At 48.3% G+C, this 14815-nt stretch overlaps 1 protein-coding gene across 2 annotated transcripts in view; it reads right to left on the bottom strand.

The window, feature by feature from the left end:
• SLC24A4 (solute carrier family 24 member 4) overlaps positions 1 to 14815 on the bottom strand; it is a gene marked incomplete at both ends in the record, with an annotated part of 178662 nt that overhangs the window by 52537 nt on the left and 111310 nt on the right. For both annotated transcript variants that reach the window (XM_079698874.1, XM_079698875.1), the window contains one exon: positions 7198 to 7274. In XM_079698874.1, coding sequence (XP_079555000.1) covers positions 7198 to 7274 — 77 coding nt within the window. The remainder of the gene's footprint in view (positions 1 to 7197; positions 7275 to 14815) is intronic.

The following is a 14815-nucleotide window of genomic DNA, read 5'->3' as shown; positions in this document are numbered from 1 at the left end:
GACAGATGGGGAAACTGAAGCCCAGACAGGAGAAATCACTTGCTGAGCAGCGGAGGGGACTAGAACTCATGCCACAGGGTCCTGTGCCTTTTCCTCTCTTCTTAAAGAAGCAGCTCTCTCTTCAGCACCATGGTAGGCCCTCAAAAGGCAAGATCCTAATCTTAAGGGCCAAAAGGGAAAGCATTTAAAATGGCCATTTTAAGAGTTTAAAATAATCATCATCCTGATTTCCCCCCGTTAGTTTTAGAGAAAGCATCATTTCCTTGTTACTGACTGCCCACCTCCTGCCAAAACAGACGGCAACGTGAGACCCAGCATTTCCTGGGACGGTGCTTGATGTCGGTCCAGGTTAAAATCCACAAGCCATTTACACTGGGAGGCTCATGGAACAGAGTCCAAATTCCAGTGCTAATCCTGGGAATTATTTGCCTTGTGATTTTGGATAAGTTACATCTCTAGGTCTCAGTTTCTTCTGTTTGATGACAGAGTAAGAACAGATGGGTAGTTTTTAGATGGTTTTATCTACAGAACTCTTCCCTGACCTGTCCACCCAACATGGCTCTACTGAGCTCATCTTATGTGCCAGGTACTATTCTAGCCACTAGGGATAGGTGGCGAGGATGCCAGGAAAAGCCTCTGCCTCTTTGTGGGGGACGAGCAGATAGGCAAATGAAGTATCTGTAACTGCCAGGAAACAGCAAGTGCAAAGGTCCTGAGGCAGGAGCATGTTAGACGCATTTGAGGAACAGCAAGGTCACCGGTGCAGGTAGAACAGAGTGAGAATAAGGTGGAAAATAAAGAATGTGATGCTGGAGGGAGAGGCAAGGAGCAAGACCTATGGAAAGGAGATGGGATTTTACTCTAGGCTCTGGTGGAAGCCATTTTTTCTTCAAAGAAAAAGTGACATGAATGCCCTATTCTCAAAAGAGGGAAAGGCTGGGCTGCTTCAGCTAAAACAGCGTGATATTATGACAACTTTATAATTAATTAACTGTGATTAAAGTGGAAGATCTATCAACTGTGACCAAAGCATCTGAGGCAGATGTCTACTGGAGTAGACATCTACTCTACTGGAGTCCAGGTGTGGCTTTCGCTGAATTTGACACATTATCTTTTTGGGGGGGAAGGAAAAAGGAAATAAATACTGGGGGTGTGGGTAAAGTGGACAGAGAGAGGTGGGAGAGACCCTGCTCCAAAGCTTAGGATACCAACTTGAATTCACACCCTCGGAAGTTCCCCCCAACAGCATCTCCCAGGCAAAGGGTTTCCCGTGAGGCTGAAGGGCCTCTGGCTCCCCTGACGCCTCAGAAACACTGGAGAGAAAAGGGGGCCAAGATGGCACCACTGTTTCCTTCACCTGGGCCAGAAGTTCTGAGAAGCTTCTTAGTGCTACAGGCAAAAACTGGCTCGAAAGCTCCAGCCTTTTCTTGCTCTAAAGAAGGGCTCAGCAAACTTTTTCTTAAAGGGTCCGATAGTAAATATTTGAGTCCTCGCAGGCCACACAGTCTTTTTTTTTTTTTCTTTTTTTTTTTGCATGACTAGTATTCTTTAAATTCCAATGACAGTTACTGTATCATGCCCAAATCACAGGTTAAGAACTGAACTATCATGTCAACATATTTTTAAACATTAAAAAGAGAACCTAGAAAGATCCCAAGTGTATAAATCTTGGGGATTTAAAATTTTCAAAGTGAAATTCAATGGGAAGAGGGACATGATAAAAAAAAGCCACTGGTATTACCTTATCACAAAGGATTCAGATCTTTCCCTGAATTTTCACAAACAGACCATAATCTAGTAATAAAGCACCTCCCCATCCCAAGTTTTGCTTATTTCCCAAACAGATTTTGGCTGATAGTTTCCCCTCTAGTATGGTTATCACTTAAAAAACACAAACATTCAAACTAAAGATACACTGGATTACTAGCTGTAACCTTAGTAAGCCTCCATGGATTGTTTGCTACCAAATATTACAGTAATTTTACAGCGATCACAAAAAGTCATTAGGTTCTCCTTGTTACAATGACGACGAAAAGTAAAAACCTCTTGCTGTTTCTAATACTCATCACAAAGAAGAGATGTGCTTATAAGGCAGGAAGTAACACAAAATTCCTTTAGAAATCACTGCATTTTCACTTTGCTGAAGTTTTCAACTGCAAAACCTCAGTGAAAAAAAATGTTGCAAACCCAGAAGAGTACATCTCACCATCTTAAGTGCACTCCAAAATCTCAAGCTTACTTTAAAAGCCCACAGTATGGGTATTTAAAGTCTTTTCGAAGACCTCTCCCAAATACCACACATCTCCAGATAAACCACGTAAGAAGCTTGAAAGCAGTGAAGGATGTTAACCTGCTGGTGCAAGTTTCTGACACCAATCTTTCAAGCCACCGAAAACCATGTCTTCAGGTACCTTTTTCAGTCTTCCCCAACTTGCAGCAAAGCAAAACAATTTTGCTTTTTCCCCTGCACTTAGCAGAGTTCTAAGCATGTTAGAAAGTTTCCAAGCAACTTTTTTTTTGTGCTTCCATGCGATAATTTAACTAGCATTAACAATTTACTATTAACTAGTATTTTCTTCGCCCATGAGCTCTATATAATACCCAGAGCTCTGCCTACTGATCTTTTCTCCAGAGAATTCCCTTCAACCCACATTCCCTACCACTCCCACCCTCTACAACCCACACCTAACCGCAACCCTCCTCCCCCTTCTCCCTTTCTTCACGCCCACCCCTCCCAGCACCTGCGACAGGCTTTTCCCTTCCCACCACCCCTCACTTCAGGGTCCTCCCATTTGAACACTAAGATTACTCCGAAATCTGATCAAGTAAAATTGAAGTTAAAAAACACATAGAGCAAGATGAATCAAAGATCACTATCGGTACCCTGACCACTCCCTTCTTAGTAGGAATGCCCAAACTAGACCTGCCATTTCTATCACAATTTGGGCAGGAACAACTTGTACCTCCAGCACAGTACAATGACACCCCTCAATTTGCCAGTTGGCTCATTTAAGTGTTTACCTAAGGCATTTCAATCTTGAACACTTTCCCAACACACAGATTATATCATCACACTAAGAATTCCTCCGACCAATACACAGGAAGGCAGGCGGGTAGATGAGAGGGTCACTGGGATCCATCTGCAAGCTCCATCTACAAGGCAGCACTGTGTTGTGGCATCGGGTCAACATGTTCTACAGCTTAAGAGCCCTCTGGGGCTTCACTGGTGGTGCAGTGGTTGAGAGTCTGCCTGCCGATGCAGGGGACACGGGTTCGTGCCCCGGTCTGGGAAGATCCCACATGCCGCGGGGCGGCTGGGCCCGTGAGCCATGGCCGCTGAGCCTGCGCGTCCGGAGCCTGTGCTCCGCAACGGGAGAGGCCACAACAGTGAGAGGCCCGCGTACCGCAAAAAAAAAAAAAAAAAAAAAAAAAGAGTCCTCTGGAAGCAAGGTTCGTAGCACAGAACTAGTACAACAGGAGGCTGAATTTAGAAGATGCAGCATCTGAAAACCTCCACCCCAGAAGAGAGGTGCCTGCTGGCATTCACGTGCCCAGAGAGCGCTGCTTCTGGATTACATACTCAAAGCAACACATCTGCTGAAGGCCCCGGATGCATCTGCTTTGGACTTTTAAAGACTGCCCCCTCATAAGCTCATCTGAAAACCTTAAAGGATGGTCTCCTGAATGAATACAGGGCTTCCTGAGCAAGGCCTTGGAAACAGGACATTGGAGAACTCCTCCTCCTAATCCTCTGGAAATTCAATCTGTAGACATCAATTTCGGCGGGCTCTCTCCTCCTCCAGGGTCTCCCCTCCTGCACTGCTGCGACTCACACTGGCCAGGGGCTCCATTTCGCCTGGTGCCATCCGCTTGCCATGATGAACACTATAGTAACAAACCACGGTCTATGAAGCATTTGTGTAGCTTTCAGCCGGTACCATCGCTGTGGGCCCATCCAAGGGTGCACCTTCAATCCCCACCCTCTCCACTGGCAAGCAAGACCAACCCGCCCACCCAGAGTCTCCGCTGGGGATGCCTCTCCTCCTTTGGGATTACCGACAATACCGACTCCGGCAGGGACGCCAGCAACTTTCCCGGCTTACCAGGTTACCAGAAGCAACGTTTTAAGTGAGGGGGTAACCTCGAGAGAGTTAGAGGGAGGAGGAGGAGCAGAGTGAGGTCACGAAGAGGTAAGCGTGGAACCTAGAGGAAAAGTCCAAAGGGGTGGGGCTTCCCTGGTGGCGCAGTGGTTGAGAGTCCGCCTGCCGATGCAGGGGACACGGGTTCGTGCCCCGGTCTGGGAGGATCCCACATGCCGCGGAGCGGCTGGGCCCGTGAGCCATGGCCGCTGAGCCTGCGCGTCCGGAGCCTGTGCTCTGCAACGGGAGAGGCCACCACAGTGAGAGACCCACGTACCGCAAAAAAAAAAAAAAAAAAAAAGTCCAAAGGGGTGCACTGCCACCACCCTGGGCCAGAACTGTCAGCCCTGCGAAGCTAAGTTCAGGTTCCACAACACCAGGCCTCATCGCCAGGCGGGTTCACAACCCTCTGTACAGGAGCGGTGCCCTCCTAGAGGTCAGGGTCCCCTTCTCCAGCAGGCAGCTGCGACAGCCAGGCCTGGGGTGTTGGCTTCCCCCTGGGTTACTGTGGGCACTTCCGACGCAGCTCTTCCCAGCACAGTTCCCCCAACATCTAGTCCCCCCTTCAACCTTCCTTCTCTTGGCACCCCCACCCCCCCAGTCCCATCTAACTCTGCCATCTCCCCCACCTGTCCCCTGAGACCCTAAACTGGCCACCTCCTCCCCCAAAACTAAGCCCAGGCCCCCTGCCCTCTCTGTCGCTAACTCCTCCACACAGCCTGTCTTGACTCTGGTGCTGTAGGAGAGTAGCCATGGAATGGGTGTGGTTGCATTCCAATAAAACTTTATTTATAAAAACAGGAGGTAGGCTAGATTTGGTTCTCCAGACATAGTTGGGTAATGCCTGGCCTAAAAGGTTCCTGCCTAGTGGAGCAGTGGTTAAGAATCCACCTGCCAATGTGGGGGACACGGGTTCGAGCCCTGGTCCGGGAAGATCCCACATGCCACGGAGCAACTAAACCTGTGCGCCACAACTACTGAGCCTGTGCTCTAGAGCCCGCAAGCCACAACTACTGAGCCCACGTGCCACAACTACTGAAGCCCACGGGCCTAGAGGCCATGCTCCGTGACAAAAGAAGCCACCGCTGGGCTTCCCTGGTGGCGCAGTGGTTGAGAATCCTCCTGCCAATGCAAGGGACACGGGTTCAAGCCCCGGTCCAGAAAGATCCCACATGCCGCAGAGCAACTAAGCCCGTGCGCCACAACTACTGAGCCTGCGCTCTAGAGCCCGCAAGCCACAACTACTGAGCCCGCGTGCCACAACTACTGAAGCCCACAGACCTAGAGCCTGTGCTCCACAACAAAGAGAAGCCACCACAATGAGAAGCCCGCGCACCGCAACGCAGAGTAGCCCCCGCTCACCGCAACTAGACAAAGCCTGCGCGCAGCAACAAAGACCCAATGCAGACATAAATAAATAAATAAATAAATAAATAAAATTTATTAAAAAAAAAAAAAAAGAGAAGCCACTGCAATGAGAAGCCTGCACACGGCAAGGAAGAGTAGCCCCTGTTCGCCTCAACTAGAGAAAGCCCGTGCACAGCAACGAAGACCCAGCACAGCCAAGTAAATAAATAAATAAATAAAATTTTTTAAAAATTAAAAAAAAAAAAACGTTCCTGCAAAATGCCTGAGGTCCTCTCAGGTTCAGGAAAAAAAACTTCGTCAAGACTTTGATGAGGCAGAGGAACAGACCTATGGGACTAATTCGCCAAACCCACACCCCCTCGGTGAAAGGAGAGGGCATGGGAAAGCCAGAGACACTAGGAAGATAATAACTCTATTAGAGAAATAACACACAGGTCTGTCACTCAAAATTTGCCCACAACCTTCATTTTCACGAGTGGTTTATTCTGTTAATTAAAACTTCACTCATACAGTATTCTCAGGTGGCAACTCTCTATGTGAGAATCCCAGCTTTCACTTGCTTAATTATCTCTTGCAAAGACGAATACTGTGTTGGGTTTAAATATGTAAGCAGATGGTGCTGGGTGGTCAGGGAACCACATCAGGAGGAACATTTGCTGTGACTGATGCAAAGCAGAAAATTAAACCCTGAGCACTTTCATTTCCCTGAACTAAACAATGGGGCTGGCAAACTTTTCCTACAAAGGGACAGATAGTAAAGTTTTTTGGCTTTGTGGATCACGGAGTCTCCGACACAGCGACTCAGCTCTGCTAGTGAAGCACAAAAGCAGCCACAGATGATACAGAAAAGCGTGAGAATGGCTGTGTTCCAATAAAACTTTATTTACAGACATGGGCAGTGGCTGCGGGCTGTAGTTTGCCTGCAGAGAAGAGCGACTTTTACCTATAGTTTAGTTTTGAGCTCACTGTGCCTGTTTGAACTGCTACTTGAACTCCACCACTGATCATCAGGCTCATCTAACACTGAGGGAAGTTTGAGAAGAAGGGCACCAAAGTCTGAAACTAGTTATGTCAAGGCAGTAAAATGTGGGGGGATCCCAGGGATCATGATAGCAAGTGGGGACAGAGCCCTTATCACGTGTCCTGCGACGTCTGATGGACTTGACCCATGTTCACTTGTATTTATACATCTGGGAAAGAGGCTGTCACTCCCATTTTTTTTTTTTTTTTTTTTGCGGTACGCGGGCCTCTCACTGTTGTGGCCTCTCCCGTTGCGGAGCACAGGCTCTGGACGCGCAGGCTCAGCGGCCATGGCTCACGGGCCTAGCCGCTCCGCGGCATGTGGGATCTTCCCGGACCGGGGCACGAACCCGTGTCCCCTGCATCGGCAGGCGGACTCTCAACCACTGCGCCACCAGGGAAGCCCATGTCACTCCCATTTTATAAAAGCAGAAAATGAGGCACAAGAAGACATGAATCCTTGTCTCGGCTCTGGGGCCACTCACTGTGTGACACTGAACAAGTCATTTCATATCCTTAAGATTTCATTTCTTTGTGGTTAAAACACATCCAGCATCTGTTCTCACAGGGCTCTCCAAAGACTGGATGAGATCTTTGACACGCTATACTCTGAAGACAGGTTTCACATGCCTGAAGTTTAGGGACATCCCACCCTGAGAGGGCCACTTACACCAAGGATATGCAGCAGGACGGCTCCGTGCTGTCGCTCATTATTGGAGAACAGGTCTGCGGGGAACTCATGAATCGCTGCAAGACAAGAGGACATGGTAAGGTATTCAATGTTAGTTACCAAGGGGCGTCATTTGAGGTCTGGGGGGTTGGCCATGGAACTGAAGAGCCCCCCTGGTGTTAGACTGCCAGGGGAGAGACCGGCTACTTCTCTGTCCAGGGCAGATCTGCGTTCTTAGGAAAACATTGCTGGATACGGAATTATTCAGATATTCTAGTACCTTAAAGTTGATCATGTTTTGCATATCCCTTGCAATTAAAAAAAAAGAATGAAACACTTCATACCCACTAGGATGGCTATGAACAAAAAGACAGATAATAACAGGGGTTGGCAAGGATGCGGAGATACTGGAACCCTCATACATTACTAGTGGGAATGCAAAATGGTGCAGTCCCTTTGGAAAATAGTCTGGCAGTTCCTCAAAAGGTTAAACAGAGTTACCATATGACCCAGCAATTCCACTCCCAAGTATTTTCCCAGGAGAAATGAAAACATATGTCCACACAAAACCCACACACGAAATGTTCATAGCAGTATTATTCATAATAACCAAAATGCAGAAACAACCCAAACAGCTACCAACTGATGAGTGGATAAATAAAGCATGATATATACATACAAATGGAATATTATTTGACAATAAGAAGAAATGAAGTACTGATACATGTTACAACATGGAGGAAGCTTGAGGACATTTTGCTAAGTAAAAGAAGCCACTCACAAAAGACTACCTATTGTATGATTCATTAATATAAAATGTGCAGAACAGGCAAGTCCATAGAGATAGAGGTAGATTAATGGTTGCCTAAGGCTGGAGGGTATGGGGTTTGGGGGATGACAGCTAAAAGGTACAGGGTTTCTTTTTGGGGTAATGAAAATGTTCTAAAATTGTTTGTGGTGATGCTTGCACAATTCTGAATACTAAGAGCCACTAAATTGTACACTTTAACCAGATGAATTGTATGGTATCTGAATTACATCTCAATAAAGTTACCAAAAAAAAGTATAAAGAAGTCAAAAGTCACCAAAGAAGAAAACTGGGATGGCTCCTTGTTTTGTCAATGGATTCCAATCACATTCCTAGCAGACAGCTTTCCAAGTGGCTTCAACACACACTCGGGTCTGTTACAAACGCAATCCCTGCCAATGGTCAGGCTGAGGCCAGGGATGGCTGTCCTGCTTGGAAGGGCAGGCTCCAAGGTCACATGGCCAAGTTCAGTTCTCTGCTCTAATACTTACAGGCTGGGTCGACAGGGACACGTTCCTTAACCTCTCCGTGCCTCAGTTTCCTCATTGGTACAACGGTGAGACTAATTTTAATAACATGCCGCACTGTTACAGCGTGTCAAGCTTGTGGTGGGCTTCAAACCTGCATCCCCCCACCCCCCGGCCCAGGATTGTGGAATACTCTTCCCTCACCACTGTCAAGTCAGAACTGAGAAGCAGCTCCACGAAGAGGAGAGGAGAGGCCCATCCCCTTCCGCTAGAGTCGTTTCAGAGCTCAGGGACAGGCGGCCTCTTGCAAAGCCCTTCCAGCCTGTCCCTGACCCATCAGCCCCTCTTCCTAATCTCTCCTCCTGCCCACAACAGACCTGTCACTCCAGAGGGGGAAGCCAAGATCCCGGAGAGGTCAAGTGACGTTGGCAGGGTCGAGGATGGCAGTGCCGGCACTAGGAAAACCTCCTGTCCCCAGGGAGAGCACTCTTTTAGCAGTGCCACACAGAGCAGGGGAAATGATCCATGGGAGGTGGGGCTCTAGGTGAGCCTTGGAGGGGAACCTGATGCCGAGCTGGAACAAGGGAGGAGGTGAGGACTGAGAGCATCTTTGTCCCCTAACCCCTCAGGCCCACTCAGGTGCCAGGTGTGCTTCCACTGGCATAGGTGGCATCTCAGGTCACTGAGTACCATGTCATAGGCCCTTCTTTGGCCCAAGAATGCTCCTGTGGGGTGGGTACTTGGACCTCAATGTCACCTATAATGGCGGAATAATTCCTTCTCACTGTTGCCCCTCATTGGAGATGACCAACAGGTAAGTATTTTATTTTGTGAATGTCATTTTTGCAGGTTCCCCATCAGACACCAAAACACCCCCACATCCTCGGCACTTCAGCTAGACCGGAAGCTTCTGGAAGGCAGGGATCCATATTGCCCTGCGTTGCATTCACAGTGCCTCGGCCAGGCCTGGCACACAGTAGGTTCCCAATAGACCTTAACATTCAGTTGAATAAACAATGCTAAAATATTAACAAAAATGACAATCGACAATCTACATCATCTCATCCTGTTAGAATGCTTTTGTTACCCTCGCAAACCTCTTAACTGCCTAGAATGATACCTGGTTCAGAGTGGGCACTTGATAAACGCTTAGAAACTTCCAGGACAAAAATCCCTTCTCTGTAAATATAATTTGGCTCTAAGCTCTGAAAGGATGGTTTCTCCCTTAAAACAGAAAACTCTTCTGTTTAAGATGAGATTCTCCCAACAAGACCTAGAAAATATTAGCTCCCCAGACTCCCAGAACATGTTCCCACTTTAAAACAAGCAGCATTTAATGAAACATAGATTCTTTCACTTTTTTTCCCCCTGTAATCAAACTTCTTTAATAGAATTGCTGCTGTCAGTTCAAGGGCATGGGTCTACTTCAAGGTTTGTTGGCTCAGAGATGGAGAATTATAAAGGCAGTAACTCTACATTCCTGCATCCAGGATCTTGTTTCCAGGAGACATGTAACTGTCTGGGATATTTCAGGGCAGATCAAGCAGACATTTCTGCCATGAAAATTCGAGACAGTTTTTGATTCTCCAAAGCAGTGATTTATCCAATACTGGGCACTCTTGGAAAATTAGAATCAAGTAATGCTGCCTTTCTGCCATAAGGACTTTATCGTCTGGGCTCCAGCAGAGAGGGGATGCGGGTTGTAAATGGCTTTTGTCCTTGGTAGGAACAGGCTTCTGATGGTTCAGCCACAGCGCCTTGCTCCGTGACCCCATGCGTACACTGGAGGGCTGTGGAGGGGAGTGAATGCCATCATGGTCTGAATTTTGCCAGCAGAGACAGAGTGACCGGCAGAGCTACCAGCCGCTAATCACCCTCTGTACCCACCCAAGTCTTCTGGACACACCCTGAGCCCACGAGGCAGGCACCGCAGCCACAGATATCCCTGTTTTCCAGATGAGACTCAGCGGGGGAGTGACTAGTTCAGGGACCATAGAGGCCAGGACTCAGCAGGGGGATCCCAAGTTCCTCGTCCAGGGTTAAGGGCTGCCTCTAACATGCATAGAAATCACGCTGCACTGACTTGAAATGGAAGATTTGAATTGGGTCCTGATTCAACTACCCATCAGCTTGTGGGACCCTGGCCAAGTCGTTTAACCTCTCTGTCCTTCTATTTCTTCAGGGGCAATCTGCTGCCATGCAAGGTGGTGAAATAGTCATCGTTACTGTGTGTGCATGCCCTGGCCTGGATAGCAAAGGCTGCAAGCAGGGAGATGGCCACGGTGCCCTCCCTAGTTGGCAGCTGGTAGCTGGGACCAGTCCACTCCCCAGTTTAAGAGTCAAATCCTCTAGAAATTGGCATACAGGGGGTGGGGTGTAGAGACCATGGAGCACATGCAGCAGGAACTCCACCCCTCCCACCTTGGTCATCAACAGCAACAATTTTATTTTTAATTTTTATTATTTTTAATTAATTTTTATTGGGGTATAGTTGCTTTACAATGTTGTGTTAGTTTCTGCTGTACAGCAAACTGTATCAGCTATGCATATACATATATCCCCTCTTTTTGGGATTTCCTTCCCATTTCGGTCACCACAGAGCATTGAGTAGAGTTCCCTGTGCTATACAGGAGGTTCTCATTAGTTATCTAGTAGTGTGTATATGTCACTTCCAATCTCCCAATTCGTCCCTTCCCCCTTTCCCCGCAGCCCGGTATCCACATGTCCATTCTTTACGTCTGTGTCTCTATATCAACAGCAGCAATTTTAAACTGCAGGCAGCCTATACAGCTGCTTAAGGCTTTGTTTTTAGAAGCAGGTAACTTAGGTTTCAGGAAGTGCCTCTGTCCTTTACTTGTTACCTGCATGACCCTGGCGAGTTGTTTAACACCTCAGGACTGTGACCTCACCTATAAATGGGGATGCTCCAGAACCTGCCCACCAGGCTGCTGTAAGTGATACAGATGGTGTACGCACGGCACTCATCCCAGCTAGGCTGCCACCACTCTGAGGACTGTTGACTTACAGACTCCTCCCTCCACACCAGGTCTGTGCCCGCTGTTCCAGAGGACGAGCCTTGGTTTGTGAAAGCAAAAGAGAACATGAGATCAGCTTAGTGGGGAAAAGAGCAAGCGTGATTATACCGGCCATGTTAGGATCTGAATGCTGGTGCAGTTTAATCCCAGCTTCCTGAGAAAACCTTCTTCTCCTCTCTCGGGCTTGCTGGGATTGGGGGCCCCCAGCCACATTCAACGATGGGATGCTTGCGTGTCTGAGAGGGGCCGAGTCTGCCCTATCTGCTCAAATCCCCACCAGGGAGAAGAGAGGAATCAACAGGGCGCACACAAGCGGCTTTCGAGGTCACGCGTAAGCCTTTAAGCCGCAGAAATCTGGTGGGTGTAGGGAAGAGATGTGTCTGCAGGTGGAGCTGAGCTCAGGAAACCAGAGATGATTCCAGCAACGTCCACACCCGGGGGCAGGCAGGGGAGGAGGAGGAGGGGAGATAAAGCTGCCAGCGACCCAGCAGCCACTCCCACCCCTCCTTTAGCATTCTTTCCTGTGGACCTCGGAGCCCAGAGTCGGTTTCTCTGTCACTCTTGGTTCTGGAACATCCCCCCAGCACTGTGTGCAGGGCAGGGGGGAACTGGGGCGGGAGGTCTTTCCTGCCAGTTGCCTTCCTGAACATTGAGGGGGGGAAATGTAAGGTCCCAGGGGACATCTGCCATCCCTTCCCCACCACTAGCTACTAAGTTCTCTAACACCTTATAAGCCAGACCCCTAGAGCACACTTGACCTTTCCTGTTGACATACACAGTTACATGGGTGACGCCATTATATTTCAGAAACCCTGAATTTATGTTGCCCTTTCAAGGTTCTATACTTTGGCCAACATTGCTGCTAGTTCCAAAATGTATGAATTTCTTCAACAAGTATTTACTAAGTCCCCACGCAGCAGGTGATGGACTCTCTGGGAGCAGGTGGATGAGGCCCTGATGCATCTGTGAGCATCCTTAGGTCTGGCAGCTCTTCACCTTGGAGGGTGATGGGAAGTTCTGGAGAAAGCCAAAGTTATTCAGAAAGCAGGAGGTTATCAGGATGGCAAACACCCTGATCCTGAACAAGTTCAAGTCAATACATGCTTCTTGAGCATTTACTATGTGCCAGGTGCTAGGCTAGGGGCTTAGCCTTGAGGATGTGCCCTTAAAGGGCTGGTGAGGGTCCAATAAGGCAACAAATGACTGAGAGACAGGAAGACGCCTGCTGTGATGGTGAGGCATGAAGGAAGCCAGGGGTTACTGACCTGGGGGAGGTGGGACGGGCAGCAAGCCCATGGAGAGAGTGGCACCCTCGTCAAGTTTTGGAGGCTGCGTTACTGACTTTTCAAAGTCCTTTAATCTGCCATGTCAGTCCTGAGAAGATCATTACTCCCATTTTGTTGATGAGGAAATGGAGGCTCTGCGAGGCTTAAGGATTCACCTGCAGTCATACAACCACTGTTTGGCACAGGTGAGAGAAGAACCCAGGCTGGGAGCCCAACTAACACCAGGCTCTCTCCATCGAAGCATTTTACCCACAAGAGGGGCACATCTCGGGACTACGGTCTCCTTTATCCAAGGAGCAGGTTCTGTATTCCTGGAAGCTCCAAGAGCCGTGTCAAGAAGTCATGCTCTCAAAAGGAGGAATACACATTGCATGTCTTAGGTCAATTCGACTTATAGCCCAGGACCCACACAGACAGAGGTCTAGCCCACTATTCTGTGGATCCTGGGGAAACCTGTCACTCATTTTCCTTGACCTCCCTGAAACATTTAATAAAACTGACCACTTCTTTTATGTATGAAGGAACATATGTATGAAGGTATGAATGAATGTATGTGTTATCTATCTACCCATCCATCCATCCAATCATCCACCCATCCATCTTACCTACAGTAAGATTTGTTCGTTGTGATGTGCATTTCTATGGGTTCTCAAGCCTCTGAGACAGAAGAGTTCCCCCACCCCCGAATTCCCTTCTGCAGCCTTTTTGTAGTTAAACTCTCCCCCGAATCCCAACCCCTGATGTGTTGCCTTTTTCAGAATGTCATATCAATGGAATCATGGAATATATAGCCTTTTTGGTCTGGCTCCTTTCATTTAGCAAAATGCATTCAGGTTCACCCACATTGTTGGGTGACTCCACCTTCTTGCAATGTTCTCTCTTAGTTTCTTTGACCCCACGCTGTCCTCACTTGCCCAGTCTCCTTTAGAGGGCCCCCTCCTCTGTGGGACCCCAAACCTTGGGGTTCCAGGGGATTTGCCCTGAGCCCCCTTCTCTCCAGGTGACCTGGCTTTGACTTTCAAATCTCTGCAGACTTCTCCCAGATCTCAATCTTTCCTGAGCTCAAGACCTAACATACCCAGCTGGCAATGGTACATCACTCTCTGGCTATCTTATAAATACCTTAAACCTGTCCCCAGTGAATGGCCCACCCTCCATGTTGGTCTGGTGCCATCCTTGATGACCTCCTCCTCCCTCCTACCCTGTGATAAGTGGACAGGCCAGTTGGCACTCAGCATCCATTTCGATGAGGCTTCCTTCCTTCCTTCCATGAGCCTTCCTGTCGAGAACACTAGGTACGGGTGTGCAGGCTGTGCACTGCATGTTCACATATACTAGCCCTGCTTCCTATTCTGTGGAACCTGACCTACCATGCAGCTAGGGTTCTGAATGAGAAGTAGGTTCAGCCAATCTAGCAGATTCAGAGGACAGAAAAGAGGGAGAGGTGTTATTCCTCTGGCAACCAAGGCTTTGGAGATCTAAGTGTGGACAGGCTCTCCTGACAATAGCATCTACTTCCTTATTTGTACATGAGATGTTTTTGAATTTGAATATTCCATTTCCAATTCCTGCTCCTTTGGCCCTTCCTGCAATTTTGTAAGGACCTAATTCCCTGAATTCAATTCCTTTCTGTTGAAAATATTGAGAATGGTTTCTATTTCCTGCACTGAAAGCTAACTGGTACACTCTGCCCTCTTTTAGCCAATCCTCCACAATCTTACTTCCAAAACAGCTCTCGAGTCCATCAGCTTCCTCATCTCCACCACCTGCATCCACTCTGGCTGGACCACTGCACCCGCCGTCTGCCTGACCTCCCCACGACCATTCTCAATCTGCTCCTTTCTGTTTTCCACATGCATTTATGGCTTAGAACTCCTCAATGGCTTTCAACTACTCTTCGGAGAAATGCCCAGAACCCTATCAAGGTCTTCAAGACCCTGCGTGGTCCAGCCCTGGTAATTTCTCCAGTCTGCTCTGCTCTGGCTGCACTGGTCACGTCTGTGAGCTGCCAGGTCCTGGCAC

This window comes from Hyperoodon ampullatus, assembly GCF_949752795.1.
Source record: "Hyperoodon ampullatus genome assembly, chromosome: 3".
NCBI lineage: Eukaryota > Metazoa > Chordata > Mammalia > Artiodactyla > Ziphiidae > Hyperoodon > Hyperoodon ampullatus.
Note: the sequence above shows the minus strand (reverse complement) of the source record. Positions and strands in the feature narration are given on the sequence as shown.